General features: G+C 46.1%; 1 protein-coding gene across 8 annotated transcripts in view; it reads left to right on the forward strand.

Moving 5' to 3' along the window:
- Window positions 1-26,374, forward strand: part of SPAG17 (sperm associated antigen 17) — a 446,381-nt gene that overhangs the window by 172,893 nt on the left and 247,114 nt on the right. For 7 of the 8 annotated variants that reach the window (XM_059720343.1, XM_059720341.1, XM_059720342.1 and 4 more), the window contains exons 10-13: window positions 205-323; window positions 14,141-14,278; window positions 17,539-17,652; window positions 22,527-22,677. In XM_059720343.1, the coding sequence (XP_059576326.1) occupies window positions 205-323; window positions 14,141-14,278; window positions 17,539-17,652; window positions 22,527-22,677 (522 nt within the window). The remainder of the gene's footprint in view (window positions 1-204; window positions 324-14,140; window positions 14,279-17,538; window positions 17,653-22,526; window positions 22,678-26,374) is intronic. The other variant, XM_059720340.1, reaches the window with a different exon arrangement.

The following is a 26,374-nucleotide window of genomic DNA, read 5'->3' on the forward strand; positions in this document are numbered from 1 at the left end:
ATGTAATAGTAGTGAATGGCTTTACTGATCTAAATATTTCTGTTTCCTTTTACTCTTGTAAGTTATACAAGCATGAACTTAATTAGAATTTTAAGTAGGACTGATTACCCATTGATGAAGCTAGTCAAAAGTTTTCCAGATTTTCTGAAGAAAAGAGGTTACATTTTCAGGAAAAACTTAATGTGCTATTTCCACTTGTTACAGTGGAAGAAGAATGCTTTCTGACTACGTACGTGGACATGAGGTATTATAATGACTTGCTGAATCAGATTCCTGAAGAGTTCATTTCTATTCCTTTAATATTGAACTTCATGTTGGAACAAGTGAGTGTACCTTCATATGAATATACGTGTCATTCACACTGAGCATTGTTATGAGAACTGACTGAGGAGAACTGACTGAGGAGACTGACTGCTCTCCACCCCAGGGTGTTGAGGGAGCTAGCAGGGGTTATTGCAGGGCCCTTGGCATGGCTTTACGAGCGCTCGTGGTGCTCAGGCTAGGTGCCAGATGATTGGAGGATAGCCAATGTGGTCCCCATCTTTAAGAAAGGGAGGAGGGAGGACCCAGGCAGCTATAGGCCCGTCAGTCTTACTTCAATCCTGGGGAAACTCTTTGAGAAGATCATCAAGTAGCACATCTGTGATGGGCCAGCATCGGGGATGATGCTCAAGGGCAACCAGCACGGTTTCATTAGGGACAGGTCATGTCAGACCAACCTGATTGCCTTTTACGATCAGGTCACAAAAGCATTGGATGCAGGTGTCGCTGTGGATGTAGTCTTTCTGGACTTCAGCAAGGCCTTTGACACTGTCTCCCACCCCATCCTCATTAAAAAACTAGGCGACTGTGGCATTGATGCCTACACAGTCAGATGGATTGCAAATTGGCTGAAGGTTCGTACTCAGAGGGTGGTGGTGGTGGATGGGTCATATTCGACCTGGGGGGAAGTGGGCAGCGGAGTCCCCCAGGGCTCAGTCCTTGGGCCCACACTGTTCAATTTCTTTATCAGTGATTTGGACGACAGGGTGAAAAGCAACCTGTTCAAATTTGCTGATGATACCAAAATTTGGGGTGAGGTGGGCACGCTAGTAGGAAGGGAAAGACTGCAGAAAGACCTGGATAGGTTGCAAGGGTGAGCTAACAAAACCAGGATGCGTTTCAATATGGACAAGTGCAGGGTGCTGCACTTGGGCAGTAGTAACCGGCAGCACACTTATAAGATGGGAAACTCCCTTCTTGAGAGCACGGAGGCAGAAACATGGGCCGACAATGTGAGGTCACGATCAGCAGGGCTAACCGGACTCTATCGTGCATTCACAGGTGCATCTCAGGTAGGGCCAAGGAGGTGATCCTCCTCCTCTACGCGACACTGGTCAGGCCACAGCTGGAGTACCGTGTCCAGTTCTGGGCACCCCACTTCAAGAGGGATGTGGACAACATTGAGAGGGTCCAGAGGAGGGCCACCCACATGATCTGGGGACAGCAGGGCAGACCCTACAATGAGAGGTTACAGGACCTGAACCTGTTCAGCCTTCACAAGAGAAGGCTGAGAGGAGACCTGGTGACTGTCTATAAATTCACTAGGGGGTACCAGAAGTGTTTGGGGGAGACCTTGTTTCCCCTAGCGCACCCCCAGGATAACAAGGAATAATGGCCACAAGTTGTTGGAGAGTAGGTTTAGATTAGACATCTGTAAGAACTACTTCAAGTTAGGGCGGCTAGGATCTGGAACCGACTTCCAAGGGAGGTGGTGCTGGCTCCTACCCTGGGGGTCTTTAAGAGGCGGCTTGATGTCTACCTGGCTGGGGTCATTTGAGCCCAGTTTTCTTCCTGCCCAGGCAGGGGGTCGGACTTGAAGATCTACAAGGTCCCTTCCGACCCTACTTCTATGATTCTATGGTAAATGAGTGAGCCTGAAGACAGCAGTGGTGTACATACCTGTACTGCCCAAGGAAGTTCAGGTGGAAGGGTCTGTTACTTGAATACTCTTCTGCCTTCTCTTCCTTTGAGGGAAAGATTTAGGTTACTTGATCCTGTTTCAGGGTGCAGTTCACTCTCCCTGGGCATGTCTACATGTGCAATTAATGCAACTGAATATCCTCTGACTCAATTTGAGCCAGAGTAAACTAATCCCGATGCCACTATCAACACGTGTGTTTAAGTGCAATAACTTACTGCACTGCCGGATACCACTTATATACGATGGGACTATCTGGCCACTGTAGTAAATTACTCTACTGTGCTCCAGTTGCTGCGCACAAGTAGAGATGGTGATGCTTTAATGCACAGCAGATTAGTCTGCTGCACAGTAAAGCATCCCATGCAGAGACACCCCCTGTATAACAGGCCATATATTCACTCCATTGTGTCCCTTCCCACCCACCTTCTTAGTGAGAAGAGTATAAGGCAAGCAATTCCTGCTTCTTTTTCCCTATCCAACATGTTTGGAGTTGAAAAATGAACAGCTTCAGTGAGCCAAGCAGAAGAATAAAGGGGTGTCATTCTCCCTTCTTACTTCCCTGCAAGTGCTTAATTAGCCAACAATAACTCTTGGAGAGTGGTGTTACGCTCAGGATTCTTAGCGTAGCCATGTAATGTAACTGTGAAATGAAAGTGATCACCATACTACATACTTGTCAGCTTCTCAATCAGCATCTACATGAGATGCTGATTGCGCAGGAGCTCATTTCTACTTCACAGTAGCTTCACATGGCATGGAGTGTGATGCGACACTACTGCACAGTAGTAATGAGCTACTGTGCAGTCAGCATCACCTAAAAGCAGGACTCAGGCTGAGAGACCCTTTTCTCTGAGCCTGAGCCCCATGACCGTGGAGCTCAGATTGTGAGATAAGAGTCTCCCAGCCTGAGCCCTGCTCCTTGAAAGTCACTGCTAGCTTGAATGGTGTCCAGGATTCCCTGCCTTATGCTGGTCTCTTGATTAGGACCAGCACAGTCCAGGATTCTGACCTGGCCTCATTACAAACACTACCTTTACTAAAGTGTTTTTCCAGGCTAACTTGCAAATAAGGTATTAAATAAATCCTAACATTTCAAACATTATACATGTTAATGCAAAAAGCTAGTTCCTAAATGCATAAGTTATTGCTAATAGGTTTGACAGATCTTTCCAAGTGGGAAAGCATAGACAAATGGGAAATGGGAGATAAAGATCTCCCAGCCTGAGCCCAGCAACCACGAAGCTCAGGGTCTCCCAGCACCAGCCCCAGAGTCACAGAGTGGGTACTGGGAAATCCCTGCTGGCCAAGGCAGGAAAACCTGTTCCCTGCCCTACTATGTAAGTGAAGAGCTGGGAGCGGGGTGAGGGACAAAAAAACAGGCTGGGGAACTTGTTCCCTGCCCCGCCCCCCCCCAGCTCCACACTCAAAGTGTGCAGGGTGAGGGCTGGGAGCTGTCCTCATCAGGGTCCCAGCCCTGTGCCCTGATCAGTTGATCAAGGCATGGGGTTTGGAAAGAGCTGCAGGGGTGGGGCATGTCCCAGCCCCCGTCCCAATCTACTGGTGGGGCAGCTATCAGTGAGCGAGCTGCTAGGTGCCCCATTGGCAGATCAGGGCAGGGGTGGGACCTGCCCCTCCCCTGCAGCTCTTTCCAAGTCTCCTACCCCTGAACAGGGAGCCAGGGCTCGGAGCTCCCTGCTTCCGGGAGACATCTGTCTCCTGGACCTGTGCTCCCTGCCATCCCCTGGGATAGCGCCCAGGAGGAGCCTGGAGGTTCCCCTGGTGGTGACAGGGGCCCATTGAAGGGTTGCAGGAAACTTGGTGCAAATCTGCTCCCTAATCCCCACATATGTAGATACCTGCACAAAAACACTTACTCTGGATTAATTTACACCAAACTAAATCTAGGCCAGACACTCACAGTTTGTCCAGATCAACCTTTTTGACCCTGAAGGGCAGAACCCAGGGCTAGAGATACAAAATCCACTCTGCCCTTCTAGACCTCAAATGCCCCAGAAGTGTCTGAATCCCCCAAAATGATCAGCCATCCACAATAGATAGTTCAGTGTATCCAGGCTCTGACTGAGCAGCTGCAGGGCAGGTAGGGACCTCAAGCCTTGCTAGGCTGCCTGAAGGAGAAACAAGGCCCAGGCTGGAGCCTGGTAGGTACTGTGTGAGACCCTTGTGAAAGAAAACAAAATCCTCAGCAGCAAAACATCTCCATTGGCAGGCGCCCCACCTGAACCCAAAGTCCTGCTTCCTGAGTGCTTCAGTGGAGACCCAAATAAGTTTCAGTGGTTCTTATATTAGTGCTACCTGCTGTTTATGCTGTGCTCCCACATCTATCCCACAGACAAGACCAAAATAGGACTAATCATTATCCTGCTTGCAGGAAGTGCCCTGATGTGGTTATCCTCTCTCCTGGAGGTCACCAGTTCTCTCCTCAAGGGCTTAGATGAGATTTTAGATGCAGTGTCCTGCATGTACCCGGACCCCCTGCAATCCTAATTCACAGAAATAGTCCTCCAAACTCTACAGCAGGGCAGTTAGCCCATGAACCAATATGCCATTCACTTCCAGTGATTAGCTGCAGATACCCAATGGAATGAGGCGTCCCAGGTGCTCCACTTCCTCCAGGTCCTAAGTGAGGAGCTGAAGGATGAAACTGCTTGGGTTGAGTCCCTTACCCACTTGTGCCCACTGATTGAGCTCTGTTTGGACTGACTACTGCCTCACTAGACAGTGTCTAGAGAAGAGGGCCTCAGAGAAGGACCCCCACACAGAGGTACTCACCTGGAGTAAGGGGATCTGATCCAGATGATGGGTCCATACTCTGCCCCTCTACCCACATTTTCCCCTTGGTCTCAAAAGCAGGAGCCACTGCAATATGCAGCCCTTCTCCATTGCTGCTCACCATGTACCTGTTCTACCTCACAATGTTCACAATACAGTTCTCTGCTTTGGTGGGCTTGGCTGCCTCAGACAATTTTATGGACATCAGTTTCACTAGAGTGAAGCATATTCCAGTAACATGTAAGCCCACTCCGTTAACGATCAAGTGGATGGATAACACTCTCCTCATATCAGGTTCCTATCCTTTTAAAATGCCCCACTCTGGGTCTCCATCCAGGACCATATAAAGATTTTACACTTTGCCTTGATTCGGTCCACAACATGCCCCTGATATTCAGAAGTCCATGGTTGGCCCTCCATAACCCACCAATTCACTGGCAGCAGAAACCTATCCAATTTGAATCTGACTTTCACCAGAAATCTAATTTGCCACACCTCAGGGCTGTCACCCCTCTAACCCAGCCTTCCCCCACAAAGAGGCACTGTGCACCCTGGATCATGAGTTTAGTGGTAGCCCAGGATGTGGTATCCCTGGAAGCAAGGCCTATGCTAACAAAGACCCCAGCCCAGGAATCAGCCACCACAATGTCCTCCAAGTACTGGTACTTCCCCAATGTTTTTAGCAAAAAGAATGTGGACACCCTGCTACCATATCAGCCCTATGACTCCTCTATAAATCTACAGCCTGGGGCTATGTCGCCCTTCAGTCATCTGTATCTATTACCTGATTTGGAACAGGGGGTCCAACTCTGGTAATACATAAGGGATTAAAGGATTAATTCACCCCTCCACATCCCTAGCAGGGGCACCCATACTGTTCATCAAGAAAACGGATGAGTCTGTACAGTTGTGTTTCATAAACAGTTATAGTCAGGAACCATCTTCCCAGATTTTACTGCAGAAGTTACTGGGGAAATTCCCATGCCAGATCAACCTTTTCTAGTATATGAGTCTGAAGAGTTGGACTGCATTGAAGTAACAACAGAGGAAGTTTTGGAATAAATCCATAAACTGAATATTGATAAGTCACCAGCACTGGATGGCTTTCACCCAGGAGTTCTGCAGGAACTTAAAGGTGAAATTTCAGGACTGCTAGCAATAATATGTAACATATCATTACAAACAGCCTCTGTACCAGAGGACTGGCTGGTTGCCAACATAACACCCATCTTTAGAAAGGGCTCCATAGGCAAAGTTGGGAACTGCAGACCAGCAAGTCTTGCTTCCATCCCCAGCAAGTTGAAAGGAACTATCCTTAAAAAAAATAAATAAATCAGCAGTCACATAAGCAAATATGATCTCCTGGGGAAGTCAACATGGGGTTTATAAAGGGAAATCAGTCTTCACCCATCTGTTGGATTCCTTTGGGGGTGTCAACAAGTACATGGACAAGGGAGATACAAATGATATTTGCCCCCAGTCTGGTTTTGCTGTGGCCCTTGCTTCAGCCATTTCTATCCAGCGTCAGCCCTCTGGCTAAGCCTGCCCAGTGTCTTGAGCCCCTAGCTGGGCTCAAGACACTATCATGCCCTCTGGCACTACTGGGACCTCTGGATTTCCCCAACAGTCCTAAACCCAAGTCACCAGTTGTAAACTGTAACAAAGGGAAAAAAAGCATACCACCTGTAACATAAATTTAACCTGTTCTAGGTATAGCAAATAATACCAATAGTTCACTGTCTTGGAGCAAGGCTTCCCCCTACCTACAGTTGTGTCTCTCTGTAAACTACCAGTATTCTGCTGGCAGTCCTTAGAACAGCTCTAAAGTTAGTCTGGCATTTTCCTGCAGTCTTTCTGGCCCCAAACTCTTTACCCAACAGCTTGCAGAGCTAGACTGCTTCTGTGGCTTAAGCCTGGGGTTTATATACTGCCTAAGCCCTGCCCCTTCAGTGAGGTGTCTCCTTATCAGCCACAAGTGTTTCTTCTCAGAACCTAATGACTGGTTGCCATGGCAGATTAGAACTGCTGCTGTATCATCCTCTTGCTGTTCAAGCCAGACTTTGCTCTGTTGTCTTACTGTAGGCTGCAAGGCCTGCGGTAAGCAGTTATAGCCTCTGGTCTCCAACTTGCCATGAGTTCGTCCTGGGCTGAGTTCTCCTGACTAACAGCAGGTGCAACCTTTTACCCTGATGGGCCTTGCCTTTGCTTGGGCAGTGAGGCTTTGCCATTGCCTGGCTTCTCTTAACATTTTTCTCCTTAAAGTAACAGAAACCTCAAGCTCTCTGTTGTAGGGATACGTAATGAAATCTCCAAGTTTCCAGATGATATTAAATGATTCTGGGTAGTAAACTCCCAAGCTAATAGAGAGAAGCTGCCAAAAGATCTTACCAAGCTAAGTGAGTGGGCAGAAAATTGGCAGATGAACTTCAGTGTCAGCAAGTGCAAGGTAATGCACCTGGAAAAAATAACCTCAACTATACATACACAATGCTGGGTTCTGAACTAGGTGGAAAGGGACCTTGGAATCATTGTAAATAGTTCTCTAAAAATGTCAGCTCAATGTGCACTGGTGACCAAAAGTCGGTAAAATCTTGGGTATCATTAAGAAGGAAATTGAAAACAAAATGGAGAACATCACAATGCCATTGTACAAATCCATGGTGTGCCCAAATTTTGAATACCGTGTGCAGTTCTGGGCCCCACATCGGAGAAGGATATAGCAGAAGTAAAAGAGGGTACAGAGAAGGGCATCCAAAATAATCAGGGACCTGGAGCAGTCACCATACCAGGAAAAACTAAAAAGGCTAGGACTCTTCCATTTGGAGGGGAGAAGGCTGAATGAAGGCAATGATAGAGATCTGTAAAATCATGAAGGGCATAGACCAAAGTAAAAGGCAACTGTTGTTAACCAAGTTACAGAATATTTGAACTAGAGGGCATCTCCTGAAAGTATTAGGAGATAGGTTTTAAGTAACAAGAGAAAGTACTTTATTTATGCAAGTTCTGGAATTAATTACCACAGAAGGTGGTGGAGATAGATAGCATAGCCATGTTCTAAAAACGACTATATAAATCCATGGATGATAGATCTATGAATGGCTATTGAACTGGATGGTTGGGAGTGTTTCCTTTGGCATCTTTAACTTGATAAATGGTGGGTGCCGGGGATGGTATAGAATAGATGTATAGATTCATAGATTGAATTCATATATTCCTAGATTGAAGGGCCACCCATATGATTAGAGGCTTGCATGGCGAGCTATATGAGGAAAGGCTGAGGGACCTGGGATTCTTTAGCCTGAAAAAGAGAAAGCTGAGAAGGGGACTTGGAAGCAGCTTACTGCTACATCAAGGGAGTACATCAAAGGCTCAGTGAACAACTGTTCACCAGGGCTCCTACTGCCTAGGAAATGACCTGCTTGGTGGCACGGAAGCGGAAAGGGATCTTGGAGTCCTAGTGGACTCCAAGATGAACATGAGTCGGCAGTGTGACGAAGCCATCAGAAAAGCTAATGGCACTTTATCGTGTATCAGCAGATGCATGACGAATAGATCCAAGGAGGTGATACTTCCCCTCTATCGGGCACTGGTCAGACTGCAGTTGGAGTACTGTGTGCAATTCTGGGTGCCGCACTTCAAGAGAGATGTGGATAACCTGGAGAGGGTCCAGAGAAGGGCCACTCATATGGTCAAGGGCTTGCAGACCAAGCCCTACGAGGAGAGACTAGAGAACCTGGACCTTTTTAGCCTCCGCAAGAGAAGGTTGAGAGGCGACCTTGTGGCTGCCTATAAGTTCATCACGGGGTCACAGAAGAGAATTGGTGAGGTTTTATTCACCAAGGCGCCCCCGGGGGTTACAAGAAATAATGGCCACAAGCTAGCAGAGAGCAGATTTAGACTGGACATTAGGAAGAACTTCTTCACAGTTAGAGTGGCTAAGGTCTGGAATGGGCTCCCAAGGGAAGTGGTGCTCTCTGCTACCCTGGGGGTCTTCAAGAGGAGGTTAGATAGGCATCTAGCTGGGGTCATCTAAACCCAGCACTCTTTCCTGCCTATGCAGGGGTTCGGACTCGATGATCTATTGAGGTCCCTTCTGACCCTAACATCTATGAATCTATGAATCCCTTAGGGAAAACCAGGAGTAATGGCCACAAACTCCTGGAAGACCATTTCAGGCTCAACATTGGGAAAAATGTCTTCATGGTTAGGATGTTCAGACTGTGGAATAACCTCCCTCCAGAGGTGGTGCAATCTCCTACCCTGGAAAACTTCAAGTGGAAACTGGACAATCATCTTGCCAGGGTCACCTGGCCCTACCTGTCATTTTTCCTGTCTGGTGCAGGGGGCTGGACCCAGTGATCTTCTGAGGTCCCTTTTAACCTTACAATGTATGGATCTATGAATAGGGGATAAATTTATCTACAGAAAATCCAGTTCTGCCACTGTCAGACACAGGATACCAGGTCACAAAACACTTAGACACAGGAGTAGAGGTGGATGTCGTTTTCCTGGATTTTAGGAAGACCTTCAATATGGTATCTCATCCCATTCTCATAAATAAATTAAGATACTGTGACTTAGATGTTTGCACAGTCCAGTGGGTAGCAAATTGGCTTGGGAGTCACACCCAGAGCGTGGTAGTAGACGGGTTAGTATCGACCTAGAAGGAGGTGGGTAGTGGGGTCCCGCAGGGCTTGGTCCTTGGACCTGTACTCTTCAATGTCTTCATTAGTGACTTGGATGTGGGCATGAAGTGTACTCGGTCCAAGTTTGCAGATGATACTAAATTGTGGTGTGAAGTGAACACTCCAGAGGGTAGGCAACGATTGCAGGCAGACATGGGCAGGTCGGAAAAGTGAGCAGAACACAATAGGATGCAGTGCAACAAGGACAAATGCAGAATGCTGCGCCTAGGGTGTAAAAATACCCAGCACATCTACTGGCTTGGAAATGACCCCCTCAGCAGCACAGAAGCAGACAGGGATCTCAGAGTCATAGTGGACTCCAGGAGGAACGTGAGTCGTCAGTGTGACGAAATCACCAGCAAAGCTAACCACACTTTATTATGTATCACCAGATGCATGACGAATAGAACCAAGGAGGCGATACTTCCCCTCCATGCAGAATTGGTCAGACTGCAGTTGGAGTACTGTGTCCAGTTTTGGGTGCCGTACTTTAAGAAAGATGTGGATAGCCTTGAGAGGGCCCAGAGGAGGGCCACTCATACGGTTAAGGGTTTCCAAGCCAAGCCCTATGAAAAGAGACTGAGGGACCTGGACCTCTTCAGCCTCAGGTGGCCGCCTACTAACTGATTAGCGGGGCACAGCAAGGTATCATAGGTGTTCACCAGGGTGTTAGAACAGTACCTGCAGTGCCTTGTTTTTAGACTTCCATCAAGGTGACTGGATCACCCTCCTACCCCAGCTGAGTTAGCTTACAACAACCTGGACCACTTCTCTGCCCAGCTCAGCCCCTTTTATGCTAATTATGGCCTCCACCCCTACTTCCATTGTACCCTCTGCCTCACCAACCCCTACAACTGTCAACCTGGTGACCCACCTGCAGCATATATGAGGACCTGACAAGCTACTTTCGGTAGGCAAGAGAGTCCTACAAAAAGTATGCGGACCAACACTACTTCAAAGTCCCTGTGTTTAAAGTAGGGGGCAAGGTATGACCTGCCCAGCACTTGAAAACCAATCATCCCTCCACCAGACTCAATCACTAATTATTTGGACCCTACCCAGTCACCACAGTTATCAGCCCAGTGGCCTTCTGCCTGAAGCTTCCTTATTGCATGCAGGTCTATCCTGTGTTCCACATCTCCCTGTTGAAACCATACACTGAGAACCCCTTTCCAGGAGCCTCCACTCCCCCTCCCTCACCTGTGCTTGTCCAGGGGCATGATAAGTTTACAGTCAAGGAGGCCCTTGACATCTGGAGAATGTGGGAAAGGCTTCAATATTTAATTGACTAGGAAGGCTGTAGGCCAGCAGACCACTCATGGGAACCTGCAGAGAATGTGCATGCCCCTGACAGTCTGAGCATTCCATCAGGCCCACCCAGAGAAACCTGGTCCAAAAGCACTGAAAGGTTGCCCTAGAAAGGGGATTACTGTACTGAGGCCAAGCCAGAACCACTGACCCAGCAGGTGCCAATCAAGAGATTAGGGCAAGTCATCCCCAGAACAAGCACCACCTTCACCAAGGCCAGAGCAGTGCTGAATGAAGCAATCAGGGCAGCCTATCCCCTGAAGTCATGGGCAGCAAGCCCCACTTGCTTTAACCTTTAAAAGCCAGATCCTGCCCCAGTCTCCTTGTTTGGGCAAAGGTGAAAGTCTTTGCTCCTGATCACCTGTATACTTTATCATGGTGGTCTATTGCTTCCTGGCTCTGACCCTGGCTTCTGACTCTGTTAAAACCCTTGGAAGTCCTTTATTCTGGTCCCCATTCATGGTCTGGTTTGACCTTCAACTCTGACTTGTGCTTCTTCTGTAACTCTTAGTTTACCTTGGCTCTGGCTTCAGCTTCTGACCCCAGTTCATTCTGACTTTGGCTGTGGATTTCCCTGCCCACCCCAGTGTAGCCATGATAATTCAGGAAATATGCAAGAGGCAAGGATTTTTGTTGGTGATATCTTTTATTACACCAACTATATAGTTGGGATAAACTTAGGCAAGCTTTCAAATGAAGTGCATTTTTCTTCAGGTGACCTGTATAGTTGAGGTGACCTGTAGAAGAGTGCATTGCATTCAGAAGGTTGTCTCCTATCTCGATCATTGAACCATGCAGTTGCTTCAATAAAAGATACTATCCACTCTACCAGGGCTTCTTTAGTCCCCACTAGAGGGAAGAAGGGACAGGGCCTAAAGGAGCAGCCAGACAGGCTGGAGGCTATACCCCTGAGAGCAAAAGGAAGAACCCCCACAGCAGAAAGGTGTGGGGAGGGGAGATGGGACTAGAAAGCCCTCTGGCTGGGGGAAGGCAAGAGCTCTGTCTGGAATAGGAAGAGAAGAAACCCAGGTGAAATGACTGGAGTAAGCCTGAAGATAATATAGGGAGGTCTAGCAGGCCACAGAGAAGGCAGGCTTGGTACTGATCCTATTCAGAATCTGAAGAGACCTCAGTGGCCTTGTGGCAGCATGGGCCACAGCTTACAACCCAGCCATCACTGTGGAGCAAAAGTCTCTGCTGTTACCAGATTTGCCCGTCACTTTGGGGTGTGCTCATTTATTAGGGTACGTTTCTGGGGTCTCTGTAATTCTATAAATGTGCTGCTTGTGTTACTTGTGTTTCTATATGGATCTGTATCTCTCCCTTCTGCAAGTCCTCACCCCCAATGGAGCCATCTTGCAGGACTCAGTTTTAATGGGGCTGGGTTCCTCCAACCACCGAATCAGATGCACATACACACACACAGATTAACAGGACATGTCTGAGCCAGGCCAGGTTATTCAGCATTGACAGGCTAACATCCTCATATGCCTTGAACTCACTTCATCAGGGCAACAATAAAATGCAGTCAGATACAAGCACATGGGTTAACAGATCATATCTGAGTCAGGCCGGGTTATTCAGCATTGACAGGCTGACACCCACATGTGCCTTGAACTTGGTTCATCCCTTATTTCAGAAGGACAGTAATAAATGCAGTTAGACACACATACACACACACACTAGCGGAGTACATCTGAGCAGGGTGGGTCCAATCAGCACTTTCAGCTGATACCCTCATGCACCTTAAAACTCAACATGTCCCAATTTCTTGTCACTATGGTCCTAGTAGTAACTCACTTGATGAGCAGACCTCACCATAGTTTTGGGCATTACAGGGATCTTTAGCTTAGGTAAAAGAACAAATGCTGCAGAGCAAATGGGAGGTCAAGGGGAAGGAAGAGTAAGTGAGGTTCAGAGAAAGAATTAGCACCAGGACAAAAACTTGAGCTTGGGTAGGGGTTTTTGTAGAGAACTAACAATGGCTCAAGGGAGAACACTAGATTTGTTTATGGGTAAACAATGGCTTATATGCTGGATAATAGGAACTGATCACTCCTGGCTATGGGTAGTATTACTCTGAGGGAGCTCACAATACAGACAGACAGATTCAGTGTTTTGGGCACCAAAAAAGGAGTCATTACTACAATTGGTCTGATAAATGCTGAGCTGAGTGTGTGTAGACATGGGTTGATAAATATTTGGAGCATAGATCCCCCATCATGCAGTGTTCCCCTGCTTTTCTGGTCCCAGAATCCAGTGCAGTCCTAATGAAGGTACTTTTCTGTCCCAACTCCCATGTAAATGACTTGTCATCCAATTTCATCTCCAATGTAAATGAGGCCAGGGCAGTTGCTTCACTCCTATCACCCTTGTCTGGAGGGCTTTAGATGTGTCTCCCACTGCATCTTCATTGTCTTTTGTAAGTCCTTCCTCTAATCAGTTCTTGTTCAGGGGTGGGGGGGCTGAGTCCTTTGTGAGTCAGACAGACTGCATACTGTGCCAGGGTTCCCCAAGAACAGAGCTGAGAGGTAACACTGCCTGTCCCCACCTATGAGTGGCTGGCTATAAAATTCCCAATCCCTCTGCAGTAAGCATAAACTCAGACACTATGAAGCAGCAGGTGGCTTGGGGCAGGTCCATGCCCCCAGTGCCCCATGGAAGATCAGACCTGAACCTCTCTAAGGGCCAGATCTGGCCTGCAGGCCATAGGTTGCCAATCCCTGAGTTGGAAACTTTAAAAGGAAAAGACTGGCCTGGGGGAAAAGATCCCAAAAAACTTATGTGTGGGGAGAAAGAGGAATACCAAGGGTAACAGCAAAGCCATGAACTCTGCCAACTAGATGCTCCTTCTCTCTAGTTACCAGCAGATGGAGTAGAATCAAGAAAAGGAAGATGAGATAATCTCAGACACCTGGGGAGGAGGGCTGGCTAGGGCAGAGCAGGAAATGCAGGCAACATTGCACCTGGGACAAGGAGAAAGTATGAGCTTGTTACATCTACAAAAAGCCTTGCCTTTCACTTTACTAAAGACAAGTCATATAAGATTCAGTTTCTTATATGCAGCCATTTTTAATTGTCCAAGTACATTAAAATTCTCAAATGTTTTTCTGTCAGAAAGGTTTTCTTTCCTTTTTCATAATGCCATAAAATAGTGAAAGAATGTTACCATACTTTTCCAAAACCTAACCTTCAATCAGAAGTCAAGCATTGGAAATTTCCATTGGAAATAAATGTTTTACTTGTGCCTTTTTCACCCAATACTAAGAGAGAACTTATGGGGATAATGATTTTTGAGAAAATTATGAATATGTGACTATACTTTGATACTCTTAAATTAAGCTGATTAGCAATCAGTGCTGTAAAAAAATGTTGTATGTTTTCTTCTCTGTAGATTGTTGCAACTGAAAAAGACATTACACCACCAAATTTGGTAGTCCCAGAGCCCCAAGAAGATGGCCTGGATCATAGCATTGCAGATCACATAGTGTCTATCCTTCCTTCACTTGTCCTTTCTGAGAGTGGAAAAAAGGTTTGTATTGTCTTTTTATTTTCAGAGCTCTTGATAGGTCAATAAATTTGGTTTGGGTTGGAGCATTGTTACAGCCATGATACACTGCTGGCAGCATCAGCAGTGCTTTTTTCAGGGCGTGCACTGCCAAGCTCAGGGGGTGCATGTGCATCCACATACACCCCCTACACGTCACTAATGAACAGCTATGTGTTTGGGAAAGAAGCTGGACAAAATTTGGGGCAGAAAACACCTTTCTTCAGCTCTGGGAAAGAAGTAGACACCGGCTTTTTAGTCATTGTCTGTGTTTAGTCCATTATTTTTAATGCCCAGTGGGCACATCTACATGTGCAATTAATGTACAGAAAGCTTCCTGTGCAATAAAATACTTCACAGTAAGCTTTCCCTGACAGCATGTCTACAGTTGCCTCTCACCCTGCACCCCTACCTCAGGCAGCTGCCTGCTACTGGGGCGAGCTCCAGTTGCAGAGCCCAGGTGGGGACAATGTCCCTTTGCCCCTGCAGCAGGCAGCTCCCAGCCCTGGCTCTGATCTCGGATCTGAGGCTGGGAGCTGCCTGCTGTGTGGACAAAGGGACATTGTCCTCACCTGGGTTCTGTGATCGGACCTCACTGCTTGGGTTCAAACTGTTCAGGACTTGGGTACAAACTTCAGGAAGGACAGGCTGGGGAGAAGAGGAGGAGGGGTTGCACTTTATGTAAAAGAGCCATATCATTGCTCAGAGCTCCAGTATGGAACTGGAGATAGGCCTGTTGAGAGTCTCTGGGTTAAGGTTAGAAGGGACAGCAACAAGGGTGATGTCATGGTGGGGGTCTGCTATAGACCACCAGACCAGGAGGGAGTGGTGGATGAGGCTTTCTTCAAACAGCTAGCGGAAGTTTCCCAATCACAGGCCCTGGTTCTCATGGGGGACTTCAGTCACCCTGACATCTCTTGGGAGGGCAATACAGCAGTGTGCAGGCAATTCAGGAAGTTTTTGGAGAGTGGTGGGGACAACTTCCTGGTGCAAGTGCTGGAGCAGCCAACTAGGGGCTGTGCTCTTCTTGACCTGGTGCTCACAAACAGGGTAGAATTGGTGGGGAATGTAGTAGTGGATGACAATTTGGGCAGCAGTGACCATGAGATGATTGAGTTCAGGATCATGAAGAAAGAAAGGATGAAGAGAAGCAAAGTAAGGACCCTGGACTTCAGAAAAGCAGACTTTGGCTCACTCAGGGAACTCATGGGCCAGGATCCCTTTAGGAAGCCAGACTGAGGGGGAGAGGAGTCCAGGAGAGCTGGCTGTATTTTAAGGAAGCCTTACTGAAAGTGCAGCAACAAAAAATCCCGATGCACAGGAAAACTAGCAAGTATGGCAGAAAACCAGCTTGGCTTAGCAGGGAACTATTCAGTAAACTAAATCACAAAAAGGCAGCTTGTAGGAAGTGGAAACTTGAAGAAATAAATAGGGAAGAATATAAGAGCAATGCTCGGGCATGCAGGGATGAAGTCAGGAAAGCCAAAGCGCAATTGGAATTGCAGCTATCAAGGGATATGAAGGGTAACAAGAAGGGTTTCTACAAGTATGATGGTTGCAAGAGAATGATTAGGGAAAGTGTGGGTCCCTTACTGAATGGGGAAGGCAACATTGTGACATGTCATCATCAGTGACCTGGAAGATGGCATAGAGTGCACCCTCAATAAGTTTGCAGATGACATCAACCAGGGGGGTGGGGGGAGTACACTGAAAGGTAGGGCTAGGATTCAGAGTGACCTAGACAAATTGGAGGATTGGGCCAAATGGAATCTCATGAGGTTCAACAAGAACAAGTGCAAAGTCCTGCACTTAGGATGGAACAATCCCATGCACCAGTACAGGTTGCCTGATGATTGGCTGGGCTGCAGCTCTGCAGAAAAGGACCTGGGGGTTAAAGTGGGCAATAAGCTGAATATGAGCAAAGTGTGCCCTTGTTGCAAAGAAGGCTAACAGTATACTGGACTTCATTAGTAGGAATGTTGCCAGCAGGTCCAGGGAAGTAGTTTTTCCCCTCCGTTCAGCACTGGTGAGGCCACATCTGGAGTACTGTGTTCAGTTTTGCCCCCCCCCCCCCCCCGCTTTAAAAAAGGATATGGGCAAATTGGACAGAGTCCAGCGGAGGGTGACAAAAATGGTGAGGGGGCTGGAGGACATGAGTTATGAAAGAGACTGGGAGAACTGTGTTTATTTAATCTAGAGAAGAAGAGACTGAGAAGAGACTTAATAGCAGTTTTCATCTACCTGTTGGGTTCAAAAGAGAATGGAGCTAGGCTATTCTCAGTGGTGACAGATGACAGACCAAGGAGCAACGGTCTCAAGTTGCAGCAAGGGAAATTTAGGTTAGATATGAGAGAGAATTTTCTCACTAGGAAGGTAGTAAAACACTGGGACAGGTTACCCAGAGAGGTGGTGGAAGCTCCATCCTTGGAGATTTTTAAAACCAGGCTACACAAATCTTTGGCTAGGGTGATCTAGTTGGGGATGGTTCTGCTTTGAGCAGGGGATTGGACTAGATGACCACCTCAGGTCCCTTCCAACCCTAACTTTCTATGATTCTATGATTCTGACCCTGGCAGTAGGCAGCTGCCAGGGCAGAAGACAGATGGGAAGCAAGTAGCTTCCCAGGGGAGGGGAGAGTTCTTTCTTTCCCTCTGCTACCTGGACTGACCAGGAGCAATTTGCTCCTGATCAGCTATGTAACCATAGTAAATCTATTACCAGTCTTTCCAGTTAGTAGAAAACTGTGCAGTAGACTAATCTACTGCAGAGTAGCTCCTGCACACAGTTACATAGCAAAGCTTAACTGTGCAGTAGATTAGTCTACCATGCAGTAAATTGTCTCATGTAGACACACCCAGAAAGAACATTAATTTTTGTTTCCAGGTCCATCTTTCAATTGTGTTTCAGTGATTTCATAATTGTGAGATTCCCTTTTGACTGGCATTGGTCTTCTATACAACTTGGGTGTCTGTTCAGTTGCACTCTAGTTTTTTTAAACTGTTTCTGATCATTTCATTTTTTTGAAACTGCTTCTGCTTTCATTTACATGGAGGTAAAAGTAAACTGTTTTTCTCTGTTATCTAGCTTAGGCTGTGTCTACTTCTTTCCCAGATCTAAAGAATGGTGCTTTATGCCCAAAAGTGTGTCTAATGTGGTTGAATAAAAGATACCATACAAAAAAACCTTTTGCCCCTTTCTTAAGTTTGCTTACTAATTTTCAGTGCATCTGCCCTTTTATTTAACAGAATCTCTACAGCTTGTTTCTTGCTAAAGACAATGAAGAAATGAAAATCCTCCCCCAATGGCCTCTTCTACTAAATTACCATGATGTTATGTCACAGAGGCTGCACCTCTTAAAGGTATACTTCTGTGTCTTATATCAGCAGTGTTAAAATCTACAGGCAGTGAACATTAATACACTTGAAAGGACAGAGAGGTCATTAATTCAGAGTACTGTTTCAACAACACAGAGTAGAAGAGCCCAAACTTTGTCCATTTGATGGCAACTTTTACCACATATCAAAAGTCTAAGGATCATCCAGAACAGATTGAAGCCACCCACAGATAATGCAGTTCTTTCAGCACTGGTGGTTGTGTGGTAGTTTCTGCCTACCACATGGGAGAGCTGAGTTCAAGTCCCAGCTGGGATGACTTGGGGTGAGTGAAGTAACAGGGAGAAATTCTTGTTGCAGTGGAAAGGGGTCATTGTGTTTCAGCTAGGATCTGGAACCAACTTCCAAGAGAAGTGGTGCTGGCTCCTCCCCTGGGGCTCTTTAAGAGGAGGCTAGATGAACACCTTGCTGGGGTTGTTTGACCCCAGTACTGTTTCCTGCCATGGCAGGGGGTCGGACTTGATGATTTGTCAAGGTCCCTTCTGACCCTACAAACTATGAAACTATGGAGATCCTGGCATGCAGTGCACTATGTTAATTTTCAGATGTTTCTACACCATGAACAGTCCTAAGCATGTTCTACCTATACTCTCTTACTTTGACAAGCCAAACCTGGAACTATAGTAGTAAAACCACTCTGGAAGCATCCAGGGGTAAATTATGAGGACTTGGGGTTGCAGTCTTACCCCACTCCATTCAGACACTGCCCCTGTCCCTGGCTGACCTGAGGGGAAGGGAAGCTCCAGAGCTGCCCCTGCCCTGCTCCAACCATGGGCCATGGCTGTGCAGAAACCAGGCTCAGCCAGGGATAGCAGCAGTAGTATGCAGGTTCTGTCTTCCATCACCTGCTCAATGCCCATCAGTCCCTCCACAACAGTGTCCCACATTGGCTAGAAGCAGGCATTGGAAAGAGAAACCTGCATGCTGGCACTGCTGTCCCTGTGTGGTGCAGGAACAGGTGGAGCCCCAAAGCCTCTCTTACCCTGCTCCAGCTGCAGGCTGCAGAAGTAGCTACTCAGAATGTTGAGCTCAGCTGGAGAAAGCATCAGTGGCATGCAAGTTCCTCCTTCTAGCACCTGCTCCTAGCTAGCAGGGTACACCTAGAGGAACAGGGAGTGGGCAGAGAGCAGGTACTAGAATAAGCAACTGCTGTCCCTGTCCAAGCCCAGCACCCTGTGTAGCTGCTCCCAGTAGTTCATGGCTGGAGAAGGACAGGTGAAGCTCTGGGACTCCCCCTACCCCCAGATCAACCAGGGACAGCTGCAACTGTGCCAGGCATGATCCTCCCCTGCTACCCCTACCCTTGTACATCTGCTCCCTGTCTGACTCTTCAGTGTTCCCTGCCAGCCAAAGGACTCCAGCAACACCTCACCCCAATCTTCTCCTGATCTGAGGGGTGGTGTACTGCACCCCACTTTAGGAAGTCGTGAATTGAGCCATGGAAGCGTTCCCATCTCAAGTACACTGAAACAGGTCTTGAGTGGTCTGAGCATCCCCTTGAGTGCAATCTCCATGTAAACAATAAGATGGACTATGTTATAGGGCTGTGCGAAACAGCACCATTTCATTTCAACTTCCGTTTTGCCATTTCAATGGGACAGTGTTTCATTTTGAGTTTCATTTAGTTTCAAAAGCACTGTTCTGTTTTGTTTCATTGAAACTGGTTCGCTGTTTTGATGCTGTTTTGACATTTTTCCATAGGCTATAATGGGGAAGCACAAAACTGCCTATAACTTTGTCATTTTTTGGCAGATTTAGATTAAAACAGCAGGGATGGCAGACACTTCTGAGGGCATGAAACCTGCCAAGTTTCAAGGAGATAGGTGTAGGGGTTTCTGGGAAACTGCACCTCAAGGTCTTGAAAGCAAAACTCATGTCACTTGTAAGTGTGAAAGCACAATGGGGTGAAAACAGCAGGCATGGTAGCCCCTGCTGAGGCCACAAAGCCTGCCAAGTTTCAAGGATATAGGTACAAGGGTGTCTGCGAAACTGTACATGAAGCTGCTGATGAGCAAAACTCGTGTCGTGTGTGTGTGTGAAGGCACAACAGGGTAAAAACTGAAGACACGGTAGTCCCTGCTGAGGCCGTGAAGCCTGCCAGGTTTCAAGGAGATAGGTGGAGGGGTTTCTGGGAAACTGCATCTCAAGCTGCTGACAAGCAACACTCATGACATGTGACTGTGTGGGTGTGTTAAGTTGTACCCTCACTGGCACTGGGGCCTCTACATGACATAGTAGCTTCCCCAGTGAGGTCTCCTCCTCCCCTACAGTCTCAGCCTGGTCCACCACTTTAAACAACAGCAGGTAATAACTTAGTAAGCAGTACAGTAGCACCAGCAGCATCTCAGGTAGCCAAACAGTCACAGTCAATATCAGAGCAGTCCTTCCCCCCTCTTCCCCCTCCCTCTCCTTATTTTCTGTTTCCCTGCAGGGAAGCCCAGCTTCAGCTTCAAAATATGAAATGTTTTGAAACTTTTGAAACATTTCTACTGCCCTCATTTTGTTTTGAGGCTGTTTCAAGTTCAAAACGAGTCAAAACAGCGTCAAAATGAAACAACCAGCAAAATTTTGCACAGCCTTAGTACACTATAGTTTCATAGATTTTAAGGCCTGGAAGGGACCTTACAGATCATCGGGTAGAGTGACCCTACACTTGGGCAGGAAAGACCGCTGGGGTCAGATGACCCTAGCAAGATGGGCATCGAGGGCACCTGTACACACCATGGGGTTTAATCCTCATTAAACTAAATAGGTTTATAAAATTTAACTTGTTTATTTTGGAGTATTCCATCAGTGTTTGCATGCACTAGGTTTTCAAACAAATTAAGCTTTGAAGTGTCATGTCAGTGTTTGCATGCACTTGGTTTTTGAATAAATTAAGCCCGGTCCCAGCTGGTGCTGCAGGAGAGCAAGATGGTCCAGTGCTGCCCCCTGACCTCCGGCCCAGGGCCCCCCACCCTGTGCCCTGTCACACAGCTATGGGAGCACAGAGCCAGCACATGGCACAAGAAAAAGAAAAAAAGCGGAAGCAATTTGAATGGGTGAACTACAAAAAATGTGGAGTGCCATCTGGTGGGCAAAAAGGCTCATTACATGTCTTTGAGTGGCTTTGTGTTTGCCCGCAACAAATCCATGGACACAATGCTTTAATTTGTGTCAAGCCAAACTAAACTACATCTGAGGAGTTTTACTTTAATGTGCCAGAAAGACATTTAAAGTGTCCAGAATACCCTTTCTGGCAAACAGTGTTGCTGTTGCAGTGCAAGAAAGGGCAAAAACCATGGTGTGTACAAAGGCCCCAAGATGCTTTTTGAAGATCACCAGGGTGGGTGACTGAACCACCTCTGGGGTGAGCCTGTTCCAAACCCTCGATACTCAACTTGTAAAGAAGTTTTTTCTTATGTCTAGTCTGAAGCGATCTTCAGTCAGCTTGTGCCCATTATTTCTCGTCCTCCCTTGGGGCGCCTTGGTGAACAGATGCTCCCCCAGGCCCTGATATACTCCCCTGATATACTTATATATATCAAGTCCCCTCTTAGTCTTCTCTTCTCCAGGCTGAACATTCCCAAGCCTTTCAGCCTCTACCCATATGACCAGGTCTCTAGGCCTCTAATCGTGCACATGGCCTTCCTTTGGACTCTCTTGAGCTTCTCTACATCCTTCCTGAAGTGTGGCACCCAGAAATGGATGCAGTACTCCAGCTGCGGTCTCACCAGGTAGAGCAGGAGGGTAACATCTTTAGGTTAAAGACTTTGGCTTTACTCGAGATACCTCAGTAGATGCATGCCAGTGTTTGATTAGCTCTGCCAGCTATGGCATTACATTGGTGGCTCATGTTCATTTTGTTGTTTATCATGAGAACAAAATAAAATGTTGTGGAACCTTATGGAACTTCATGGAGCTTTATGGGTTCTGCTTTGGACTACAAGTTTATTACTCTGAAGAAACCAGGTCAGGCATTGAGATGCTTTAGTGATGAGTGCAGTGAATAGACTAGACTAGACTAGACTAGAATAGAATAGACAAACACAGTATTCAACAGAAGAAGACAGAGCTCTTTATATAGAATTAGTCCTCTGGGGTTTTAGAATTCATTTAAAGTCAATATTGGAAGCAGATTAAAGTTGTCAGATAGTGAAGGTATTCCAACAGAAGGCAGGTAGTGTGGTTGGCTGGTGAAGGAGGAAGATACTTTTTAGCAGAGACACATTCCTTCAGTACATGGTAGACACTAACTTTATTTTCAAATCAGTCTGCGCACTGCATTAATGCACCTTAGACACATACCTGTATCACTTTAATGTGCGTTAGACAAAAGCACATTCCATTTAGGCACATGTAAAAGCACATATAGACATACCTAGTGAGAATGAATTTTATGACTTCTCTCTTGTGGAGGATGCCGCTATAGCTAATAGTGTAGATCAGATGTGGAAGAAAAAAAGCTAATAAAGGAGTATTCTCTGTATTCTCACAGATTACATCAATACATAATTTTAATATTCCAGGAAAATTTAAGTTTCTGTTTAATAATGGCAAATGGTCTTTGTGATTTTAACAAACATCTATTAATTTTGCCTTCTGTCAGCTCTTCTCTTTTCCTCCTACTAAGTTACCACTCCCCCACAATGAAGAGAATAGAAAAACAGCTCACTCCATCTTCTACTTACACTGATTTAGTAAGAAGTATAAGCATTTGCTATGCTTAAGCATGTGCTTAAGTCCCACTGACTTCAGAGTTAACACATACTTAAATGTTTTGCCTTAAATTTTAAATGAATGCTGAAAAATCCTTTGTTATGAAACACTACTTTTTTTTTTAATTTCACTCCTTGCTCCAGGTCCAAGAGGACTTAAACCCAGAAAAGATTGAACAGAAAATGATGGACAAGCTTCCAGTTGTGGAACTTCTTCATTTCCCCCTTCCTTCACCTGGGAACAACACTAAACGCTTGGCCAGAGTCCATGAGCTCATGCATTATTGTACCAATGGTGAATTCTCTTTTCTATTGCTGTTTTGTTGTTTAAGGACAGATTCCTGTGAGATGGTGGGAACCCATTCTTTGGGGGGAAGTTTCTGATTTTTCCAGCTAAAATTACCTCTGTACTAGCCAGCAGTCACCAATTCATACATTCTTCAGAATGTATGAATGCAGGATTGGAAGGCCCACTGATTCTATTCCCCTGCCTTCACAGACAGCTTTGCCCAGAAAGGCCTACAAAATATTCTCATACGTTTTCTAGTAGGTGCTCTGTGGCTGTGGCATGCAAGAGAAACTAAGTGCCACAGAAAGAAAGCAGGTGAAATAAGGGTACCAATAATATTTATGCTATTGAAATAGCAGGTATTCACAATATACTTGTTTGAGCCTATCAGGTGGTCCATACTCCATGCTGTAAAGGAAGGAAAAAAAACCTGAAGTAAACAAATTTACTCCACAGCAGGATAGTACTTGTAAATTCAAGTACTATTCTGTTACGGAGTAAAAAACTCTGCAGCAGCTCATATGTAAATGCTGCCTGGCTGGCTGAAGCACAAGGGTACTTCAGAGTGGGGATTGCATGCCAGCCAGCCCCACATTGAAGCATCCTTGTGCCCCAGCCAGTATTCCCCAGCACATTGAGCCAGGGAGAGCAACCTTGGGCTGGCAGGCTGACCCCCAGGGTTTTTTGCTAGCCAGGGCTGCTCTGCCTGGCTCCACATGTTTTGCCTGAATAAACTGCAAAGCTTATTGTTCCAGAGTTAATTGCTCCTAGGCACACATTCAAATGGTATGTCCAGGAGCAATTACTTCCAGAGCAACAAGCTATGCAGTTTATTCAGGTGCTGTAATTGTATGTGTAGATGCACCCCCTGAATAATAATCTCAGAATGATCTCATCTTCCTCTGTATTGGCAATACTGACTAAATTTATGTGACCAGTAAATTTTGTAAGCACACATCTGGTTCTTGCACCAGAGTCAGTGATGAAAATACTTAACTAGATATGCCCCAAGACTTAAGCAACACCACAAGTAGCCCCTCTCCTCTTAAAGTATAACTGGGGACCTACTTAATTCACAGTTTTGTGGATTTTGCAGAAACCACAAAATCAATACAAAAAAAACCTTTAAAATAAAATTCTGGCTCCCCAGTGGAAGCCAGCAGTCCTCACTGCCAGGAGGGGAAGTCACCAGCTACTGGTGTGACATGAAGGGCAGCAAAGAAAATGACAGTTGCCCCCTCATCCCTTCTACCCCCTGCCCAGGGTTTCTCCACTGGTCAGCGCTGAGGGGTGGAGTGTCTCCATTAATGAGCACCAAAGGGTGGAACCACCATGAAATGACCAGAGAATTCAAGCTTTGGGCCACAATCAACCTGCGAAAATTGGTAAATCCACCTGCCATTTAGATAGACCCCTAAATATAACCTACCCACTTAGCCAGGTCTTTATCTACTATAAAAGTATGGTATTAATCCCCATCTTCTCCACTCTAGCTAGTAGTTTCTTATGAGGCACAGTATCAAATGTCTGGCTGAAATATAGATTGATTAGCCAACTCTGTTACCCTCATCTTAGAGTTTCTTTAGTTTCTCAGAGTTTCTCTTTTGGAAGTCCAAAATCCTAGTTATGGACACTATTGTCTATACCAGGGGTGGGCAAAATGCAGCCCACGGGCTGAACACAGCCCACCAGGCCATTCTATCTGGCCCGTGGGGTGCCTAAAAATTTAGAAAATTAATATTAATCTGCCCTGGGCTGCCTGTCATACAGCCCTCGATGGCTTGCCAAAACTCAGTAAGTGACCCTCTGCCCGAAATAATTGCTCACCCCTTGGTCTATACTGTAAATTAGACTGAATTGAATCAGTTCATGATCACCCAATCTAAGATTATTTTCCATAACCAGCCCTTTTGTAAAATCCACTTGTTCACACCCTAATCTAGCATTAAGTTTGGGCTAATCTAAACGTCAGTTTCTAGGTTGTGAGCAAAACAGTTACAATTCCTGTCAGAGACCAAAGGACTGAGGCCTGGATCTTGACAATGTGTCAGAACTCACAGGTTATGTAGGTTTGCTATTAAGCTTAAAAGAGGAAAGGCAAAAAATGCTAATCACTTGAACTTTCATGCCAATCCAAATGCAGACAACAGAGTTTTGAAACCACAGATATATAGTGCAATAACTTTTGGACTGAGAAAAAGCTTTATATTGATCAACAAGCATTACTTAAAAATAATGATGGCTGTCAAATTGCATTCCCTTTGAGTTTCTTGCATTAATAGTACAACAGCTTTTACAGTAGTCTTTTATTCAAATGTGTAAGTTAAGCTTACTTCTCCATCAAGAACTGTGGTCTCCTACCCTGTTTGTGTGTGCAAGAATGATGTGCAGTGTGAAACAATTAGAAAAGCCACATGAAATGCATTCTAGAGTCTGAATGTTCACACCATGGCTGCACAAAATAAAAAACTTCCCTGCCCCCCCAGTTCCTTTCCTACTGTCATTGGGCATAGATCTTGGAACTCTTTTTACATGCTGCCATTTTCTGCAGACACATTACGCGCTCTTGAAATTAATATACGCTAATTATATTGCTTTTAGTTGTCAGCATATACGTAATAATTATTACTAAGATGCAACTTTTTAAAAAGTGCTTCATATTTGTATATGCTACCAGCCAGTAGATATCAGTTCTGGTGGCATTCAGTGGACTACACCATAGCTGAGAGCTTTCCTTCAAGTTAATGGTTTTGGCCATTTCTCTAATTTTGGATTCAAATATGAGATAAGAAATAGATATGGTAAATTTAGATTGGATACCAGGAAAAACATCTTCCCTGTTAAAGCAGTGAGGCAGTAAAATAGACTGCGTAGGGGAGTTGTAGAATCTCCATCACTGGAGGTTTTCAAGAACCTATGTGTGCTGTAAAGGGCAACAGTTGGAAGCTCAGAACTTCCCTACCCCTGCCCCCTACACTCCACACACACACTGCTAGAACTAAAAACAGACAACTGGCTTGGTTCACATTTCAGCTTCTTGTCTTGCACCAAACTGCAGCCCTCCCAGACTTACAAGTCCATTATCCCACATTAAGTACCAGCGAATTATTCAAATTAATTTGACTTAATTGCTATTTAAGTCTAGTATATAAATAGTTGAGCCTGTCCTAATTAGGGCTGCATCAAACCAGTTGTTTGTTTTTAGCTCAGGGGATCATAAGAAGAGCTCTGAAGCCCAGAACATGTGGATATTGTAGGGGTCAAAGCTCAGCAGCAGTAAAATGAAGCAGAGTCCACAACTGACCTTGGGTGCCTCCAGATGTTAGGGTCACACTCTAACTTATGGCATTTTATACAAAGCACCATGAGTTAGAGCTCTCTGCCTGCCCCCCCCACCCCAATCCCAAACCCAACAGGGGTTGAGGGGGGTGGGGCAAAATCAAGCCTGCCTGCACCAACCCTGAACTACCTCTGTTCCAGCCTGAACTACCTCTGTTCCAAGCCCTGCACTGCCTCCAGGTGACTTAGCAGGGGAGGGAGGGGGAAGAGAGCAGCAGGAAGCTGCCTGCTGGTTTGCCCGGCCACAGCTGGAGGACAAGGGAGTGCTAGACCGGGGCTCCCTCACTTCATGGGTGATCGGGATAGTCCTGACTTAGAGTTGGACCAGATGACCTTTGAAGATCCCTTTCAACCCTACTTTTCT

Source organism: Alligator mississippiensis, chromosome 1, assembly GCF_030867095.1.
Source record: "Alligator mississippiensis isolate rAllMis1 chromosome 1, rAllMis1, whole genome shotgun sequence".
Taxonomy (NCBI): domain Eukaryota; kingdom Metazoa; phylum Chordata; order Crocodylia; family Alligatoridae; genus Alligator; species Alligator mississippiensis.